At 43.0% G+C, this 21189-nt stretch overlaps 2 protein-coding genes across 9 annotated transcripts in view; both read left to right on the top strand.

The window, feature by feature from the left end:
* Window positions 1-146: 146 nt before the first annotated feature.
* LOC124185756 (muscle M-line assembly protein unc-89) lies at window positions 147-8007 on the top strand. Of its 5 annotated transcripts, none has more exons than XM_046576831.1 (8): window positions 147-462; window positions 2288-2401; window positions 2560-2737; window positions 2874-3210; window positions 3408-3711; window positions 3879-5326; window positions 5403-5930; window positions 6037-8007. In XM_046576831.1, exons 2-8 carry the CDS (start codon window positions 2312-2314, stop codon window positions 6185-6187), a joined length of 3036 nt encoding a protein of 1011 aa, XP_046432787.1. In that variant the 5' UTR covers window positions 147-462; window positions 2288-2311; the 3' UTR covers window positions 6188-8007. The 5 variants fall into 5 exon arrangements, with proteins under 5 accessions (XP_046432787.1, XP_046432788.1, XP_046432789.1 ...); XM_046576832.1 differs by having other exon boundaries at window positions 6015-6179; XM_046576833.1 differs by having other exon boundaries at window positions 148-462; window positions 5403-5944; window positions 6037-6178.
* Window positions 8008-19724: 11717 nt separating this feature from the next.
* The window catches only part of LOC124184604, a 53402-nt gene continuing 51937 nt past the window's right edge, over window positions 19725-21189 (top strand). Inside the window, exon 1 of one of the 4 annotated variants that reach the window (XM_046574496.1) lies at window positions 19725-19777. The gene's annotated coding sequence lies outside the window, so the exon portion shown is untranslated. The remainder of the gene's footprint in view (window positions 19778-21189) is intronic. The other 3 variants (XM_046574495.1, XM_046574494.1, XM_046574497.1) reach the window with 3 other exon arrangements.

Genomic DNA, 21189 nt, shown 5'->3' on the forward strand with positions numbered 1-21189 from the left:
TTAAATATAAATTTCACAACAAACACCGGATTTTATCCGCAACTCTTTCGCGCATAAGGGGTGTTTTAAAGGTCCGGTGGTTGGCAATCGTGGGTTGCATTGAGGGCGACACCGGGGTTGGATGCGGGGGTGGGTTGGCTCCATCCATCGATCGATCGGTGGATGGCTGGCGCCGCGACGGAATGAAACGGAAACGTGACGTCGCGAGAGTTCGGAGGAGCGGACGTCGCGACGCTCCTCTCCGACGCCGCCTCCTCGAGCCTCGTATAGCGTAGAGAGGCATGAAGCGATGAATCCTGAAGAGTGATAAGAGAGAAGGGACGTGTTTTTGCACCCAGCTAGATCACCATGTGAGTTCACACCGGTTGGCATCACGAAGAACCAGCTTTGCTGAGAGGTACTGGAGCATGGTATAACGGACAATCGATTCTCCCTTAATGGAACGTAGCCACCGCAACTGGGGTAAGTCGAATTGAGCAGCTAATAAAAACCCTAAGCGTTTCAACCGTTTACCCTGTCAAAGTGCGGGTGTAAAACCTCTTAAATTTGATCGATATTATTCGACTGGTTTTCTTCTGCTAATTCCAATTTATTTTGCGTCTCAGAGTTAGACTAATATCGACGCGTTTTGTGTTAATACGGCATCTAAATTTTTTTTACTCTGTTGCTTCAAATCTTCTCTGTTAGCGCTGGAACGCTCGCACGAATACCGATAGCTAATGCATGCGTGCACCTATTATTCCGCTATCAATTAAGATAATTCAAGGTTCAGCTGTATAAAAATAACGAACACGGTTCTATTTTCAAACTCGTAATTCGGTTGTTTGTGCAGAGCGATTTTTGTCCTGAGTTAAAAAGTGCAGAATCTCGGTGAAAACATAACAGGTCAGAAATAGCATGTATTAATAGACTGTATTGCTTCGAAGCAGGCACACGTTGAACAAAACATGGCACAGCGCGATTCGAGTTAAAACCGAGAACCGCTTTACAAGCCAAGCGTGCATCGTTTTCCCTCAGTGTTGGTAGCTGACGCGATTTTTCGGATATTATTGGCATGCTTCCATGGCCAGAAGCTATTAGCCACTCCTGGCCTTACCTTTTTAGAAGCAATCTAACTTTGCGCGGTAGAAAAATATCTGTATTCCGCTTCTAGCCGCGAGCAGCGAAAGTCCGTAAATTTGATATCCTGGGTCCTACGTTTGTACTACATTCAACTTTTGCAATGTAGTCGAAACTCATCCAGCTCGAAGTTTGAAACTACGAAAAGCATTCCCTCCAAGCTCAGTTTATCCATTCCCTGATCCGCTATTTTAAAATTATTCTTCAGCCAGCTGAACTTCCCATCGTTGGATGCTTCACCCTCCGTGTGTCTCTCTACATCCGCGTTTGACCCGCGTAATCCTCGGTACCTCTGGGTAGGGCATGATTCGCAGCGGGTGGCGAACGGATTGATTGCGTTTAGCGTTAATTGGGACGCGTGGTGGGCGACTGATGGCGCTAATTTAGGTCGTGGCCCACGAGGGCGACCGTCGACGATGCAGCCGCGCTGGGTTATACCCAGAGGTTCGACGCTACGGTGTTGGCCAGTTGCTGGCACAGTGATTGCCTTGGCCACATCACGTATACCTATAATGCGCGAAGCGAGGGAGAGAAAGAGAAGAAGATCGATTGCTCTGTTTTTGTGAAGACTGGAGGTTTTTATCCACAGTAGATTCTGCGAAATCTTTTAAACAATTAGGGTGCCGTGAACGCCGCGGGTTTACCGCAAGCGCTGTAGAAAGCACAGATTTATACAATCTTTCACTTTCACGTGGTGGAGGAAAAGATGAAAACGCGATTTGCGGCTCGGAAGACGAACGACCGACCTATAACCTTCGCGAAAATCAATATGGTGATAAACCGAATCAATCAGCTTCTTTCAGTCGTACCAATAACTCGATAATCCCTTTGAGTAAACATATCCAGCTCTGGTTTCAGCGCCAGGGAATAGAAATAGAAGAGCAGGTTTTAGTTCCCTCGCATAATCAAATAGAACAAATCAATTCGGGGTTGGATTACCCGCGGGATCAGACTTTTTTTTCACCTGTAATGCCGTATGTCTTCGAATACCGAGTTCCCCGTCAGTCAGGCTACGGATAGGAAAGATGCGGTAAATAATTCGTCCTTCACCTTAATCGCTCTAATGTTTCGCTAATTAGGTGTCAGGAAAAAACGGTCGTTCGATCGCTTAGCGTTTTACCCCCGTTGTTCATTGTTCCAGTAATAATGAGTCGTCCGTTTCTTGCAGAGCAAGCCAGCGACAATATTGACAATGGCATCAGGATTCCCGAGCGTTCATCAACGGAAGCTGGGACCTGCTCCGATCGCATCTTTCGAAGATCTGTCGGATGAGTTAGAGAACGTAAGTTGTACGTCTGACCGAAGCCTTCCCGCGCCCCAATTTCGTGGTTTAACCAGGCCAAGGTTGGCTCTGGAGCTAACTTGTCTCCTACATCCGCGACGGGCAATGTACAAAACTTCGTTAAACCTTTCAAGATAATTTCGTTCTCCGCAATGCAGGGAGAGGCGGCGTCAAGAATGCCTGGAATCGTCGAAGTTACAACTCCGGTGACACCGGGTAGTTCCTTAAAAACACCGAGCACGCCCAGGATCGACATCAGCAGAGCCAGCAGTTCGTCTCACCACGAAGACAGCAATAATTCCAGGGACTCTTCGCCCGAGCGAGAACTTCTAGCTGGTAGGCATTTTTACGTCTTTTTTTACAAGTCATTCCAGCGTGAGCAAGTTCCCGTTTCTAGCAAATTGCGAGACCCAGAGACGCATATTAAGTATGGCTTCGTTATCGATATTGGCTTAGAATCTAGTAATTTTAGGTGCCGAGCCGCCTCCGGGAAGCAAATTAACTCTTGGGTACAAAGAGGATGTTACTGATCTAAGGTCGTCCACCGAGGAACTGGATTTGCAGGACCCGGTCCATGAACAGGACTTGAAAAGTCACTCCAGAAAGCTGGCGCGGAGACGGCTTAAAGAAGATGGAACTCAGTCGGAAAGTGGAGGCACGAAGGTTCTGGACCGTGAACGGAAGGACAGTAACTGTTCGGAGATCATATTGCTCAACATCAGTGGAAGGACCTCACGATTGTCTTCGGTTGGAAGTCAGGGCTCAGGAGTATCCGGAAAGCTGTCAGTCATGTCAGCCACCTCTTCAAGGTATGGATCATGTGGGATACTGGAAATACTCTCCTGAATTGAACTGACTTGGTTGCCGTAAGGCTTTGGTTGGGGAGTGTCAATTATCTAATGGATGTTTATGCTTACGGCGTTATGTAGTGGGCAGTACTGAAAAATGATCGATTTTTCTCAAAGCAATACACATTAACTTCCCGTTTTATTTTTTATTTTTAAAGGTCCCCGAGCCCGCACAAATGCCTCTTGGAAACATCGTTTTGCGGCAACAAACCGATGTTGGCTGACAACTTGATTGAACCGTCAAAGCCGGAAACTGATGACCTAGAAAAAGTTCTCCTACAGAGGGAAGCTGACACTACGAGAGCTCTCATCCCGGACAGTATAAGGGTGCCAATGGTAGCAGGGAATCTTAAACCGGATCCACTCGATAAGCCGAGACGACGAGCGCGCGAGGACCGAAAGGAGATATTCAAAAGAGAAGTTGAGATAACGAAACGAGTTCTCGAAAGAGTCCACATCGACGTGAGTTCCGCTCGTTACCGTTTTTCACCTACAGCTGCATGCCCGAATAACGAGAAAATTACTGCAAATCATTGGAGAAAAAAAATTGTTTATTGAAAAGAAGAAAGAAAAAAAATAAATGTTTTCACCTTTTCCAGCTATAAAGTGATATTATGCATATTTCTCAGGTTCCTATCACTAAAAAGTACGAAGAGCCAGAGTCAAAGTCGTCGTCGGAAGTGCAGAAACCGGCGTCCCTCGACTTGACTGATAAACGAAAGAAACCTCAAAACTTCAAAGAAATCGTGCAGACGACTCCGACGTCCAGTGGAATCCAGGGAAGCCCAAAGCTGCCTAGACATCAGAAGGTTCGAGAACTGGAGGGCTCGAGGACGCCGAGCCCATCTTCGGTTTCACGTAAAAGCAGCTTCACCTCGTTGTTCAAAGCCCGAACTGACGGCAGCGTTCTGAGTCCCGAGTCACCGACTCCTGGTGGAAAGTCGAGAAGGAGTCTCACTTCGAAGATCAAAGACACGACTGAGGGCATTAGAAGTAGGTCAAAGTCCCGAGAGAGGGTGTCGACCGACAGAGGTTCGACGCTGAAGAAGGAGACAAAAAATAAGGGTGTGTTTTCGTCGACTTTGAGTTTGTTCAAGAAACGGGAACGCAAGAAGAGCTGCGGTGATCCAACGACGCCGTTGGATGGGGATAATCCTTCCTTGGAGAGTATCGGGAATGTGGAATTCACCTTCAACTCGGAACGGAGTAGCCAGCAGAAGGAGGACTCGATATTCATCAGTCTGCATGCCGACGACAGATATTACGAAGTGGCTCTACCTTCGGAGAGCGTTTCCATCCCATTGGAAACCCCGACGAAACTCTTTGACGAGTACGAATCGGAACCACGCTCCGGCAGTATCGTGACCGAGGCTTCTATAGAGCACCATGACTCGAGCCAAGTTAAGACGGAGGCGAGTATCGAGGCATCGGTGCACAGGTCGTCTTCCAAGGATAGTCAAATACCCCAAAGCAACTCGAGGGAGTCCCAGATGTCTAAGAGCTCGTCGAAGGATTCGAGGATCAGTGTACAGACGACAAAGTCTCTACTGAGGGACACGAAGATTGATTCGGTCGCGTCAAAGCTCGAGCCCAACACCACGCAGCTGGCAAATGGCAGTGCGATTGAACCGCCCGTCAAAAAACCGGAAATAATAAAGCCTAAACGAAAGAGCAAAGAAGTGCGGAAGATCGAACCCTCCGAGACTATAGACGATACATCGCTTAAGACTGAAATAAATGGCAACGAACCACCTCGACCGCAAGTTCCGCAAAATTCTAGGGAGCACGGCTTCGTCGACGATGAAGGTTGCCTGAAGGTTGCCGATGGGCTGGTGAAAACACCAAGCGTTGTTTCAGACCTCGATCACAACAGTTCCGAGTCAGAGCGAGACTCGGAGATAGAATTTATCCGGAACAAGGCTGAGAAGGTGGCCGAAGAGTTGCCGGATGAAAGGAAAGGCCTCTGTTACGACGAAAGCTTCGAAGAAGACCTCCCTTACGTACCCACAACTTTACCATTGGAGAAGAGCGTCGCTGTTCCCATACTGCCGGTGAAACAGAGGCTTCAGGAAGTGAGGTGAGTACCGATTCGCCGAAATTGTGCAACGAATCGAGTCTTTGACAGTACATGTTCGCTGTTTCGTATGTTTCAGGACAATTCCAATCGAACGACCAAGGTCTACAACCCCTATAAACCCGACGCTGCTTGACGAATTCGTGATGCAGACATCGATGGACGAGCGAAGGGTGGAGAAGATGAAGATATCACTGCCGAGAGAAGACAGCTTCAAGCTAAAAAGCCCGAGAAAACAGATGACAAACACGTTCACCGAGTTTGCGGGTAGAGTGCCAAGAAACGCAGGAAAGTCTCCAAGTCCACCGCCACTTCCGCCGCGAGCACCGGCAGCCAGACCCACTGCCTGGATAAACTTCGAGGAGATACCGGAGAAGCGGAAGGCTCCTAAGAGGATCCAAACGATTCCGAGACCGGACGACGAGGCGAAGGGCGGGTATAGCTACGTTCAGCCGGAGGAATGCAGGTGCGAGTGTCACGAGGAGTCGAGGAGGGCTTCTCTGAAGGAGTCGACCTCGTGCACGAGCAACGGCGAGCGCCCTTGCAACGGTGAGAATTGCACGGGACCAGTAGCGGCGACTTCCGGCGACCGGGCCAGCATCGTCAGGTAAACGCATTAGGGTACGATTGCCTTCGGATTTATTTACCACAGTCATGTCGGAGGTACGTCGAAGACTTTGTTGATGAGTAGGAGTCTGTTTTTGTACTTCCAGTGATAGCTCCCTGGATTACAGCTTGAGCATAGAGGAACCAGGCGCGCAGCCTCTCCTGGGTCCCATGAAACCTTTCGGAATGGATCTGGACGTGCGTTCCAACCGATCCAGCACAATCTCGCAGGAGGAGGCCGACGACGCGCACCAGTAAATACGCATACCTTCCCCCCTTCGTCGAAGTCGAACTTGGTTCGTAATAGGGACTCAAGTTCAGCTTCGATACAGAACGAGCTTGTCAGTAATCTGGTAATGGAACAGCTAGCTTCCTCTCTATTGCCACAATTATTGCGTTCATTCGATTCGGCTTCGTTTTATTCGGTTCCCGGGCTTACTGGTTACCGGAAGTCGCATCGATCGGTGCACCTGACCATATCTTCTGCTAGATTCGAATATACCTTTGACGTGGAAACAGAATTATCGTGAAAAGTGGGTTTATTGATTGGCGCGTCACTGCCTTGGTTGAAACTTAGACCGGGTTAACTGCTATAGGTATGTAAAAAAGTGTTAAATAAAGAAAAAAATTAAACAATCCATATAAATAATAACGATAATGACGAGTGATGGCAAAGTGAGCAACTCTCGGGATACAATCGTAGTAATGATTCTAGCAGATTATTCATTCATTCTCCCCATTTTCTACTTTCGATTTTTTACTTTATATTTTCTACTTTCTCTACATATACATATATATACACACACGCATATATATATATATATATATATATATATATACATACATATATATTCTCTCGATGTATTTTTTCCCCAATACTTACACTCCGACCTTCGTTTGCGGGGCTTAGCGATTACCGCGTTTGTAATTTAAGATAGGACCAATTCCGCGGACGCAGTGTCTTCAAGATCAACACGCTTGATGCCTTGAAGTGCTCGTGATGAACGTGACGTGACGCGACACTACACAATAGTAATAATTATAAATGAAAAAAATTTATCGACATTCACTGATAAAGAGAAGAAGAAAAGATTCCTCATGTTGAAATTCATATTGAGCTAAATCGCATACATATACATATACCTACATTATACATATATTTATAGTATATTCTCGTCGTATGAAATACGCAGAACATTCTCACCATTATATTGCACACATTAACAAAGTGGTAAACATAACGCATTCAATAAACATACATAGGTACGTGCATGTGAGATGTTAAATATGAAAAGAAGAAGTCATTTGTAATTATGATACAACATTGATATTTTCTCCGCTCAATGCCTTTATTTCATAGTAATTCTTCTAGACGTATTTTCTATACGAAAACTGTACTGTGTTCAAATGAAGAGAGAAGAAGCAGAAACAAACAATGTACGATGAAGAGGAAATACTGAAACGTAATTCAACATCAAACTCTGCTTGTGAACAGAGTGAATCGCAAACAGGGAAAAATTGGTAGACAAAGACAGCATTTGCAGTGAACTGACTATTTGTAGACACCGAGTAACAGTAAATTGAATGATTACTACCTATGACGCTTATCAGAGAAAATAGAGTCTCTTAATATTTTACAAACGGTAGAAAAAATTGGTAGGGTAGGGAAATTACTCACTCTGGGCCACCAACATTGACCGATTTCCCAGAGTGCGTGGTGTTGGAATTGATTGAACCCGGAAGAGTTACCATATTGTATCCAAGTAATAACGAGAATAATCTTGAAGTAATGAAATAAAACTATAAAACTATAACGTTTAAAAAGAATATCGTTCAATTTGTGACCGAGTGTATTTTTTTCTCATAGTCTAACACGACAAGAAAGATGTTAATCCAAATAAACTGAAAACGCTTTTCAAGAAAATGTAGTTAGTGTACCATACGATCTTTTTGAGATTTTGATGTTTAGCTAATGAAACGTTAACATGTATTCGCACTGGGCTGGTTCCGCTTCGTGAAGAAAAAAAAAAAAAAAATTAAATCATTTCGTACCGTGCGTTGGTACGCATATAATTACATAATGATACGTTGTTTAGTGTATTTGGATGAATAAGTGACGGGACCGATTGCATTGTACTTTCTATTCTGGAAAAATGTTACTTTTAATTGAAGGATGGAGGATTTACTTCGCCAAATTTGGTTGTTGCACATCGGAAATAGCGCTGCATTTAATTATCTTTAGATCTTGGACCAATTTCAAAGTTTTGATTAACGAAGCGAAACGATCATTAAATTCTGTCATCCATTGTGGATACGTACAAAAATTGTATTTCAGGGTGTGATGTATGAATTGTAGATTGATCTATTTTTGTAGTGACTAGGACGAATCAGTAATTAAAACAGGAAAGATTTTGGGTGGATTACGAGTGGTCGGTCCTCGTGCGCTTCGTTGAGGATGTTATCCGTATTCTTTGAATTTTTTGAAAGACATTTAAACTATGCTTTATAGAGTCGCGACGTTTTGGCCCTGATAATGTCCTTGATGTGCTATGGCCCTGTAAACTCAATTGGGGACTGTTTGGGTAAAAGAAAAAGAAATCGAGTAATTATAATATGCAAGATACAATTCATCAGTTGTTACTAGTCGTTTAATAAATTCCACGAACGGGGCGTGACAACCCCGTATAGCAATATGAATATAATGATTAATGATTATTATTTCTAACGCATAAGGTATAAAAAATATTCAAATGTTTGTAATCTTGTGTACATAAAATTATGAAAAGATTGACAAAACATTTTCAAATGCTAATATAACTATAACGTACGTTTGACGACCTCACATGTTCGCAAAATAAAATATTTATGTGTTTTATTCAAAATGCCTTCTTAATTCCGATATTCAGAATTTCATATCATAAAATTTTCCACCCCGCTTGCAATGGGACGTAATAAAAATTTACAAACAAATTAATCCTCCATTATTGGTTCCTGATTTGTGGTAAAAAAAAATTCACCTAAAAATTGTCCAAAACCGAATGAGAAATGATGAATAATTTGTTATGCATAGAAAATTCTGATCTCTAAAAAGGTATAACAGTATTTTTGGGTTTTTTTTTTTGTAATTACAATTTAAAAAGTTTACCGACTTACCGACAATCGATCTGTTACACTTTCTCCGCTGCACGAACATCGCCTGGGTTGTCTGCAGGGAAATCGATTTTAGCCAGGCAAGCGAAGGCGAGCTCTCGGCGACGTTATATTTAGATGGACCCTCGCGTCATGCTGCGTGACATGGTCCATCGCCCACTAGGTGCGTAAAGCTCAAGATCCTTTTTGAAACCCAGTAGCAGCCCTACTCTCCACTGGCTTGCAACCCTCGACTGGTCAAATTGGCGAGAGTAATCGAAGCGTGAAAAAAGTCAGCGAGCCAAGATTTTAACTACGCAGACTTCTCGTAACCCTTGACAAAATCGTCAAAAAAGTTTTTTCGCGAGACTTTTCATCACCAAAAAAAGAAAATTTCCTGTTTTATGAGAGAAAAAGGTGAAATTATTGAAATATTAAATAATTCAAATAAATAATATAAATTCGAAAGAACCTAATCGTTAATTTAGAAAAAGTAGTAAAGGGGAAAAAGGCTTATCGCCGAAATATTGAAAATGTATTCATTTCCGGTTGAACCGGACCTTCAAATCAAATGGGACAGAGCAAATTTTCATACTCGTCATTTGATTGTAAAATTCCGTAAGTTTGAAATTTTTTCGTTGAGCTGTTTCCAAGATCATCGCGGGAGTTTGTTGGACAGACCGAAAGACGGACCGATAATCGTTAAAAACTTGTTTTTAGGATTTTAGAGGTTTGAAAATGTAAAGATTCGTTGAAATTAGAAATAGTGATATCCGTTCGAAACCAATACTTATCTTATATCACCAAAGGTGCTGAAAATTAAAAAATGATAAGTCACGACGACACCGTTTTATTTGAGTTGTGGCTCGTCGGTTGGCACGATATCATATTTCCCACCGTTTTCTACGTGCTTCGAATGGATTTTCACCTACTCTGGGAAGGGAAAGTCACTTCTGGTATCAAGACCAAATCGAAACTCGTAAATCTCGTTCTTCGCATTGCAACAAGTTTCAAAAGAAAGGAAGAACAGAAAGATAAAAAAAAATGTCTTACACGCAGTTGGTGATAAACGTAACCATCGACGAAACGTTGAACCACTTTTACCTTCAATAACTTTCGGCATCTACACGTACGAAACGACCCACCAAAGTTACCCTGTTTCGCAATCGCATCCTCTACGAAAGGTGTTTAGCATCGATTTTTCCTCGGCACCAGTAGTCAGGCACGTAGTATAATAATTCGGAGAAGTTGTGCAAGCACACAAAAATCCTCGGTAGCGCCATCTTGCTCTCGTGGAATTTTTTTTTTTTTTTTGCAAGTTCCATCGCTTAGCTACGAATTGAACTGCCGAACTTTGGAGAGAGGTCGGTTTCCGTAGAGCAATCTAGCTTAATGAAAATTGAATGTCAGAAGGTCTGGCCTGGTCTTCTGGATTTCATTACTGTTGCACTTGACACGGTTGTCGAGGTCCAGACCACTCCAGATGTTCAACGAGGGGACGGTAAGTCCGACGTGAGGTGGCGGATCGACATCCGGCAATATCGTTGCAAGAATTTCATTACCGGAATGAGCTTTAGAGCCGGCGGATATGGTTTTACTGAGAATTAGGCTGACGCTGATTCGAGCCAGTATGCTATCGCTTGAAATTTCATATTGCAATTCGATAACCGTTCGTCTTCGGTGAAAGTAAGTGGAGAATTTCGATTCTTGATTTATGCTTTCCGAGAAATGTTTATATCTCATTATCCGTATGGATTTCCGATGTTTCTAGAAGGTACCAGCCGTTGTAATGATACAGGAAAAACAAGCTCGGCAGTGAAAACTCTGAGTACATGTTACAAAACAGAGAATAAAAGCTCGCAGTGAAAATAGTCAGTGGGTGCTGGGGGGATATTTCGAACCACCCATTACAATTTATGCCAGGTGGTATTCACTCGGTGTTTGATGAGAAATTGTGTCAAGAAGGAGAAATGATTAATAAGGTATTGAAAAATTTGTAAGTACAACCTCTCTCGAAATTCTTATACAACATGAAATCGGATGCGCACCGAAAGTGGAATTAACTAAAGGTGTTACTCACGTCAAAGATCACCCTCGATTTCACCGATTGGTTTAAAATAATTACCGGACGTTAATTCGTGCGTATAATCGAGCAAATCCGCTTGCTTCACGATAGCCGAGTTCAATTTATAACTGACGATCACATTGACGATATTAAGTTGCCCAGATCGTAATCCGCGAGTCAAGTTTCTCGGCGTCCGCTATACGTCTTCCTTGTTTTAACAAGGGTTAATTAATGGCACACTAATTGCCAGCTACCGTTCGCACGAATGTACAGCTTTCCACAACAATAATTATGTGCTTTGGTATTAACGGCGGGTCAGAGATCCCCCTGATTTTCATGGCTGACTGGCTGCGGCTGGGAAAGATTCTCAGATACGTTGACGACGCAGTGATGAAAATGAGGGGTGGAACCCGGCAGTTTCTTTTACGAAAGATTGGCCATCTCTCTCTGCGGGCAGCGTAAAGACACGTGTGCGAAAAATCAAGTCGGTGCTTTGCCAATCTGTTGAATTACCCACCGCAATTTCGCAATCAGTTTGAATAGGTGAGCGCTAACTAACGAGTCAATCGAACAATCCATCTCCAGCAGAATGCGGCGAGTGCGAATTAAGAGCAGAGAGGCACGTGGTTATTCGAGGAACCCTTGTTCGGTCTAAAACATCATTAGACATAACGTTATTCGGCTCATATATTACAATAGAGCTAAGTTTGCGCACAATTTGCTGGATCTATATGTAATATGCGTTGTGAACAATTTCTTACGCACAATGGTTCGCGATACACGTTCTAATTTCAGACCCATTCAACCACCATGTTCCTCTCTCTCTCTCTCTCTCTTCCCCTCTCTCTTTCATGAGGTACTTGAGCCTCGGCTTTAGTCGTATAGGGGGGGGAGACGACGGCTTGGATCTCTGAAAATTCAGAATATTATATGCCTCGAATCCAGTAATAATTATTATACAGCTAGCTATATTACGAAATCCAGACGGCGGCCGTCCACAGTGTTTCATCACTCGCGTTGAGATTTCAAAGTTTCCTACTTTAGGATTGGGAATAAAATACAAGTGCCCCGGGGTAAACGGGTTTACGATTCACCAGACCTTCATTACGTATAACGTATCTGCGAAAAAGTTGAACCAGCCATCTGATTAATTTGTCGTAAACAGCTGAAAAGAAACTAAAATTCGATCTGAAGTTCGTTCGAACTTCATTTTTATCAGGGAAAAATGCCTCTTGAGCACTGAGCTGTTTATTTCGTGTTTTATAATTTAAAATGCCAGGATGATTTTCGCCCCGGAATAGAATGGGATACACACACCGGCACAATGGCGAACAAGGTTCTGCCTTTAAGCATAAATTTCGAGCGTCATGAGAGCTCATGAACGTTACATTCAATTGCAAACAGATGGAGAAATTCTCGTCCTTCTACGGTTTTTCCCGGGCGAGCCTGGACCGAGAGAGTATAATTGATTTTTTCCTTCCTTTTTACCAAAAGCCCGGCTTTATGGTCGATTTGAAGTTTTTATACGAGGTTCAAAAAATATTCGGTCGTGACGTACGGGCATTACAGAATTCGTTTGAACGTTGGCTCTGAAATTACAGTTCACAGGATTACCTGTAATTGTGACACAGCCGTATCAGCCAGTCGAGGTGTTTCACGCATATTTTCGAACAATAACGTGAAACTGGAACTTGTCGATACGAAAAAGCCTAATTAGAAGCTCGGAAATATCTCAATTTCGGAAAGCAGTACTCACTATGGGTATAAGATACTTGATACATTCTAAGCGTGGAAGAAAAAAAAACAATCTTAAAACACAAGTAGATCATCTGCCACGCGTAGGCAAAAACTGGGACGGTTTTCACTCCGCAATTTACGTAATTCTACTAGCAAAACTTCCATCATTATCCAAGTTACTTTGTAAACGTCCTGTAAAAATATTGGTGGTAATATTTAACACTGATTGCCTAAAAAGTTCAAAAGTTGTTGTGCTAAAGTTAGAACGAAACTGTTGGGACTATTAGCTGCAATGATATATCTTACATTTCAATAAAATGTCGTTCTATGCATGTCAAAAATTCATTTTGATTAATATTTATTACAAGTAAAATGAAGTGGCGTGCGTACGTCTTGACATTGCTACAAGAGATCGGACAGGAAGCTATTGGAACAATAATATCGGTTAAAAAATCGCTAAGAATTGGTAATACGACCATTGTATAATTCTATTTTCCAGGTTACTTGGGACCTTATATCTTAGGATAGAGGTGAGTAACGAGTCTTGTACTATATCACTTACAATTAGTACCAGCATACACGTAACTTCGTGTTTACACTTTGAGTGTTCTGTTTACGTTTTATTCTCAATTGTAGTACGATATTCGGTCGCACTAAATTAATCCGAGGCACAGAAGTTGTATCTTCGATACGGACGAAGGCTGAAGTCGGAGACGAATCGCCAGAAGCCATTATAATATACATACCTACTTTTTCTCACTTCGCCACAACAATTATTCTGATTTCTTTTACTTGGTGAGTGGTAGAAGCGAATTTTTCGAGGGTTGAAAAGCATAATTCGGAATACGTTGAATTCATCGGATTCTTGGGGATCGATAAGCCACTCCAACAATTTGCGGATAAGTATATCTGAATATGTCTGAGACTTTGAGAATTGAATTATTACAAAGAGGGGGCAGAATCATCTCTGAGATATCCAGCCAACGTACCCGTTCCATAATTTCAATAACGACACTAACCAGATTTTCTCGATCCACTTTAAAAACTTCTTATACCATGCGTGTTTCTCTCCGAGGAATGCTGATGATTTGTTTTATCGTGATAGGCTTCCTTGATCGTCCCCTTCCGATCATCGGCCGTATATTTGATACGAAGATCACGAGGAAACTGTTCAAAAAGATGCTTTTGTATCAGAAACTGGAAAATTTTCATCGTCAGTCGATATTGAGCACCGAGCCGAACATGCCGAGAGAGTGCGTTGGCAAATCGCTATTGTGAAGAAGTATATCGCCAGGGACACCAGTGTGCAAAGATTGCGAACTTGGGCACTTTATTGGTTGGAAATTGGAATCCCTCCCGAAGGTTCTGACTGAATGGACAAAAGTATAGTTACACCTGGTGTTTACCGCAACGCGATTAAATCCTGGTTTTTGGTGAGTCAAACGTTTCTTTTCCTTCATATTAATTTTTTTTCTTGTCAGAATATTGGAATTTTTCGAAGGTACGATTTTCACCACCTGCCGAATTTCTCCTTGAGAAATAATCGTCGTGCTTTGATTACTATTAATAAGATGAGTTTGAGAGAAAAAATAAAAATAAACCAAGAACGCATAGAAGAAATGGAAATTTAATGTAACATTTTATGGCAATTCGTAACTTCTTCCTCGAAAATTATCTGAAGGATGAAGCGAGGCTTTCGCTCAGATTTATTAAAGTTTAAATTTAGTTCAAGTTGTATACTTCTCAAGAGGAGAACGAATAATTACTTTTTTAATTCATTCGGATGTTTGCCCCCAAGCTTGTAGACACTTTTTTTCATTTTCACCGTGCATAAAAATATACTTATGAAATCGTTGTGTAGAGCTGGATACGCATATTTAAAGCAACAGCAATTTAAGCAATAAAACGTTTTTTCTGGCTTATCAACAATAAGTCTCGGTACGGGGACCGCCTAAGCTTTCAGAAGGCAACCGAAGTCTGGGGCAACGAAAGAGCTTTTGGTAAGGTCCTTGTTAAAATCTATATCGTATCGCGGTATCGTATTATTATATGTATAGTTGTCTCGTAACCTGAGATATATTAGGTCTTTTTTATGCCGTTTTATTGACAGCTTCTGAAATGACGAAGATTTGCGGAGAATATAACCGAGACAGAAAATATGAAATTATATACCTGAGTAAAAATAATTTTCAAGACTTGAGCCGTGAATATGCATGAGATACTCCATAATAAGGGTTGACTGTAGAATCCTCGCCGCAATATTACACCGCGCTCTTCCAATTTATAAGATCTTTTAATTAAATTAAATTTATCGAAAATTGAACGGAACCTCGTTGCACAGCGGGCAAAAGTGCCTAAAATAATCTTTCCAATTAAGTAATTAATTAGTTGACGCAATCATAATAACAACAACGACAACAACAACAACAACAACAACAACAACAACAACAATAACAACAACAACAATAGCGTGATGATAAAACAATACTAATTAGTGTTTCGGAGAGCAAGTCTCGGTCCTGAGGGTCGGCTTGAATTATGGTCTGTATAAGAGCTTGAAAAGACAAGATCAAAAGAGAACCAATGAAATGAAATGAATTAAAAAAGTTTATGAAATTCTTCGACGAAATCACGAACGAATGTTTGCGTAAAAGTAAAAATAAGCGCTCGTAGCCATCACTAGATGGGTGTACAAGGTGCCATGATGTATTGATTGGAAGCTGGGCTACAGGTGGCTCTCTGGCGCAAGCGCCATTCGAGCTGTTTCATATACGCGAAGGATATGAATAACTTTGCGTTTCGGTTAATAAAAGCTTTGTCAAAGAAATGGATAACGTTTCAGTTTCATCACCGATGCCCGTATGCCCAAAGTGATTATTCAAGACTGATCCGCGAACGGAATCGTAATTATTATTCTTTGATCCGACAATTATTTTGAATTCAACACCGCAAAGCTGAGTCGAGTCAATCTAGAGTCGACGCGTAAATCTGCCAAGGAGATATCGTTACAAAATGTAAAGGAGATACAGGAACGAGAAATTTCCGCGATATTCTATGATTCGGATCTAGTTTCACACAACCGTGATACAAGTTGTAGTCACTTGCCTCCTAACACACCTTCCATTTATTTCGCACTTAGTTTCCAGCGAACGATCTTCAGCGTGGTAAACTTGTTACTTCCTAAACAGCGCAGCGTGTTGCAAATTCACTTAACCGCACGCCCACGATGTTCCGTGACTTTGTTAACGGTAGTTGTACAGGGCGGATTATGTTGTACGAAGTTCCGGTTGAAGATTATCGGCGCATCAATTTATCTCAACACGCCAATCGCCCGTGTGTGTTCGCCGTTGACGAAATCGGGAGCTTGATGCAGGTGATGACAAAAGCTCATTGTCGGTGAACCGGCCCGTCTATAACGATCGGCAAATTCATTCCGAGATTCTTACGTCGTATACCTAGGGTGGTCCGTTACGGTGGTCCCTTTTCGGGATTCGGTTAATGAACCACTTAACCAGCTCCGCGTAAGCAGCTGAGCTTTCCCGAGTTGTTGCCCGGAAATATACCTAACGATAATGACGATGCTGGAATGCCTATTTCATTGTACAAATACAATCGCGAGATACGGCTGATGCGGCCGTTCTCCTTGAAACTTAATCTATAAATAAACGAGGCAAATAAGACGAAGAAAGATATTACGGAGAAAATGAAATGGATCGTATAACCATAAAGTGGAAGTGAATAGAAATAAGAAAAGAAACCTCGTGTTTATCCATACGCGCCGCAACCGCAGGGCGGAATCTCTCCGGAGGTCACGTCTATATCGAGAGTTTACTCGAACCTCAGACAATCGAGCAAAAACAAATCGCTGGGGGATCTTACGGCCCTTCGGCGATGGTAACCAAAGAGCGTTAACTGACTCTACGCTCTGAGTTGTCTATATTTACTCGTGATACCAAATTTACGAAGGTCGCGAATAGATTTCAATGTCGCCGAAATATCGGAAAACTTTCATAACCTCAGCTCCTTTGAGATGATTTCTAGAATGGAAAATACAATCTGAGAATTCTTCGCGTCGTGAATTTTTTTAACAAATAATTACCCTACATGTACAGTTTTACGTACTTCGATTGCCTCGTGCTGTTTAATATCCCGGTTACTCAAAAATATTCTCTTACACCTTGCGAAGATATTTGTGTGCACGAACGGATTCTATCTACATTCAATGTATAATTTAGTATTTGTTTTCGCGGTTGAATTTTATTCGATGTTTTCGTTCCTTCCTCTCCCTCACCCCCCCTATTGGATTTGTACTTGTTTGTCGTGGGGGTGAAATTGTGTTCAACGACACGGTAACGTCGTGATTCCGAAAGCGAAACGGGCAAAGCTGCAAGCGTCTTTTACGAAGCCGCGTATCCGTGGGAGCAAAGAAACGTGGTATACCACGTTGTATCACCATATGGGATCCAAAAATTTCCATATACTTATTCGATGTTTCGAATCAGTCGATTTGCATTAGTATATAAGGCAAACCTGTGTCGAACCCGGCAGCAAAGCCGTACACGATCGGAAAAGGATCATCTGTCTGGGTGGATTATTCAATTGACTCGCAGGAAACGGCGGCTGAAAGCTCGGTGTACGTATTTCTATTCCACTTTGCGGGATAAATATTTGAATCGTTCGCATGCGATTTTAACTCGGTTTACAAAATGTAATTCATTTTCTAAACGTGGGTTGTTTCTCATTGAACAAATTTCCTGTACACCATTTCTGAACCCCCCTTTATTTTCCTTTGGAGAACTCATAATCCCAGTGCAATATATCGCTTCGAAGTTCGACCCTCGAGCGAGAAGGGTCTCCTCGCTGTGAAAAAAAATTGATGGAAAAAATTAATATAAACATAATAAAAAATAAATAAAAAATGAGCAAATTCATGTTCAATTCCTAAAGGAAACGCCGGACAACCACGCCGTATTACGTCTTTGGCATAATATTGAAAGTCGGCTGATTCTGCGGGGCTGAATCTGACCTACATACGTAATTCGATGTTGAATGTTTGATCTCTCCCCACGTTGCCCTGCAGACATCCGGTCTCGGAGTCTCGCCGTCTGTCGCGATGGCGTGGGCGTGCACCATCCGCGTGTCTGCCGGCGTCTCGAAGCGAACCTGTAGATCGAGTTGCGTCATCCTCACCCCTTTCGATTCGAGGCCCTCCGCCCCGTTTCCCTCGTGAAATTTAAATTCAGAGAAATTGCACCGCCCCTGCGCTGCGCCGCAAGGGTTCAAAGCACTAATTTCGCTTCCTATTCATCTTCATTTCCCACTCGAGCCCCTCGACGCTCATCCGCAGCATCGTGACGCGAACATTCGGTAATCGAAACCTCTGTCAATGTCGCGGCAGATATTATTCCTGCAGGACACGAGTCGCGTCAAATCCGGATTCTCCCCCTCTTCGTTCGCCGGTAGCCCCCGAATCGGGGGAGCATAGAGTCCGGATTATCCCTCGGGCTGGGATTGTTGGACTGTCGACCCGTCGTGGTCGCCTTTACTCGAGCCGTTGTTTGGCCCCGGAGTACAAGGTGGACAACGGTCACCCGATCTCGGGGGTTCGCTGCTTCGGTCCCGAATGCTGCTGTAAAAGCAACTCGAGTCCCTCTTTCCCGCTGCCCTCGAATCAGCGGAAGCAACAAGCGGATCCACGCGACTCTCACGGAGACGTGAATTCTGGTTTCCTTCTGTGCGGATCTTCTGGTCTGGGTTCACGTCGTCAGAATCCCGGTTCCCGGGAGATACGCGGATGGGTTCACAGTGGAGGACTTTCGTCTTACACAAGCTGGGTACTCCTTCTCCCTTCACTTTCTCTAATACACCCTAACAAACTTGTCAAATTTTACTACCGTAAGCCGAGTCGACTCGACGTGGGTAACTTTTATCGATGGAAATTGATAGCGGAACACCGCTGCTGCTGGGACACCAGTGAAACGCTATCGGCCCGATTACATCCAGATTGTTTGTAAACAGAGTATGAGTGATTTGTGACCAACTTTTTGGAAAAGGCACGTTGCCCTATATATATATTCAAGTTTGAATTTTCCACTCAGAAGCCGCGGAATCGTCGAGATTGAAACGCAAATCTTCTCTATCCGAGAGTCGAAGGTGCCTCGCGCGTTGCAAGTTTCGTTTTTTAGGATTTTGTTTATTTCTTTCATCCCCGAAAATGATTTTCCGTGTTTTAAATTTCACCGAGGGTTTACGTTTACTTTTTCGGCACGAGGCTGCTTCGTTCACGTTTATACCCTCGGTCAAGAAGGTATGCGTGATATAAAATTTCTTGACGCATTTTTTCGCTTATAAATTTACCGCGTAGTGTCTCAATATACCACAGGGGTGAAAATATAGTCGACGGTTTCCGCCGGAATGCATTTACAAGATCACCACCCCCTTTCCAACCGGCGTCCGCACCCCCTACCACACGGCAAAAAATTACGCGAATCACGACGGCGAGCCAAGGTCATTACAGAACCGACCCTGATAAGGCCGGCGTCCAAAGAGTGCGAATCACGGAGATGAAGTGAAATCTGACAGACTTATCGCGGTGTCGCCAATGTGCGGATGCTGGGTCGTTTCCCTCGTGATTACGTTGATTTTTTTGCATGCCTTTTTTCAAACCTCTTTTTCTCTCATCTCGTCACTGTTTGAAAGGAATCTTTTCTCTTCGTTCTTCTCGTTATAACTCTGCTCTATTTCACTTGACTTTTTTACTAACCGAAAGCACACCGTGAATTTGGCAGACGGCGAGGCGCCTGCGCGCTCAAACCTTGTACCGCAGACCTGGTGGTGGATGCCGAGCTGGAGGTAGACGTGAGAAGGGGAGCGCAGCGACAGTAGGGCCGCAACACCAATCCGCGACAGGCATTATTGTGAGTAACTCATTTTATGGGTAATTGTATACGTTTGCTTTTTTCCCTCTCTTTCCACAACGGAAAAAAGAAAATGATTATTTAATTTACGAAAGCCATTTTTTACAAAAAGCGAAAAAAGAACACGTTATTCCACCGTTTGACAAACGTCTCGATTCGAAATCGTCTGTGGGTACGCAGATGGACGAACGTGGTAAACAAGATGTAAAAAAAAAACCATTCGTGTTGCAAAAATCTGCGCACAATCGGGTATATGATAAGTTTGATAAAGCATTATACGTACAGTTACAGATGTACCGGTTTTGTTTATCGCGTATACTTGTTTAACCACATTCCATCGGCTTGTTTCACTATCAGGACTATCAGTATACCTGTAAATGTGACAGACGACATTTTTTATGGATCCATGTATATATCTGCGTTCGTAGCGGCGGGAGAACGGTGTAACTTAATATTCGATCTCTCCAGGGAGTCGTAGTTTGCTATTTTTGTACGTTTATTCTCCACTTTATACGAATAAATAATATTTATAGTACACATGCAGGTATGTGGATGTTTAGCGACGAGTGGGGTTAAAACTGAAAAATCTGAAACTTTCAAAACTCTTGTCTACGGTCGAGTGATCAAAGAACGCGATATCGTTCCCTCGCGACGGATTATACAAAAGTAACGACTGTTCAAGCTGCTCCTTGACATCAAAGAGAAGCGAGACCGTTTTTGCGAGGTCGGCGTGCGGTTAATAGCAGCCTTCTTTGAACACGCGTACCAAACTTGGGTAATTAGCACTCGCGAAGGACTTCGAAAGTTATACCGATTAGCCAAAAGTGTCGGCATGATCATTCTCTAATGTCGCGTCGTGTAACGCGAGACGCGCGCGTTTGCAACCAAGGCGATTCGGTGACGCCAAAAGCATGAAATCGTCTCACGGGATGGTGAAATCACCATTTTAGTATACTTGGTGCGGTTGGCCCGCTGGGATTTACCGCGCGGCCGTTCTGCCGGTATAATTTTCATGAATATATCGCGCCACCATTAAGTCCAATGTTTACCTTAAACCGGGTTGAGCGCGTTCGCATGGCCACGACGCTCATTTATTACCTTTCTTTTTCAACTTTATTTTCTCTCGTATCTCGTCCCTTTTTTTTTAAAGCATTATTATTTAATCAGGTTAAGCCCGAGTCGACGTTGTCGGCTCGTTCATCCGTGGTATATAAATTGGATGACGCCGCATCTGCCCTGTGAAAATATCTCTCGCTTCAAACGCGATCGACCCTGGTGGATTTGCTCGGTTGACCATCGGGTGAAAAAACCGTAATAACGATGTAGCATTGCCGGGGTTGTTGTACGTGTAATCTATGCGATTGAAAAAAATAAATAAATAATGGGAGGACGGAAGACAAAGGACGAAGAAC

This window comes from Neodiprion fabricii, chromosome 6 (genome assembly GCF_021155785.1).
Source record: "Neodiprion fabricii isolate iyNeoFabr1 chromosome 6, iyNeoFabr1.1, whole genome shotgun sequence".
NCBI classification, from domain to species: Eukaryota; Metazoa; Arthropoda; class Insecta; order Hymenoptera; family Diprionidae; genus Neodiprion; species Neodiprion fabricii.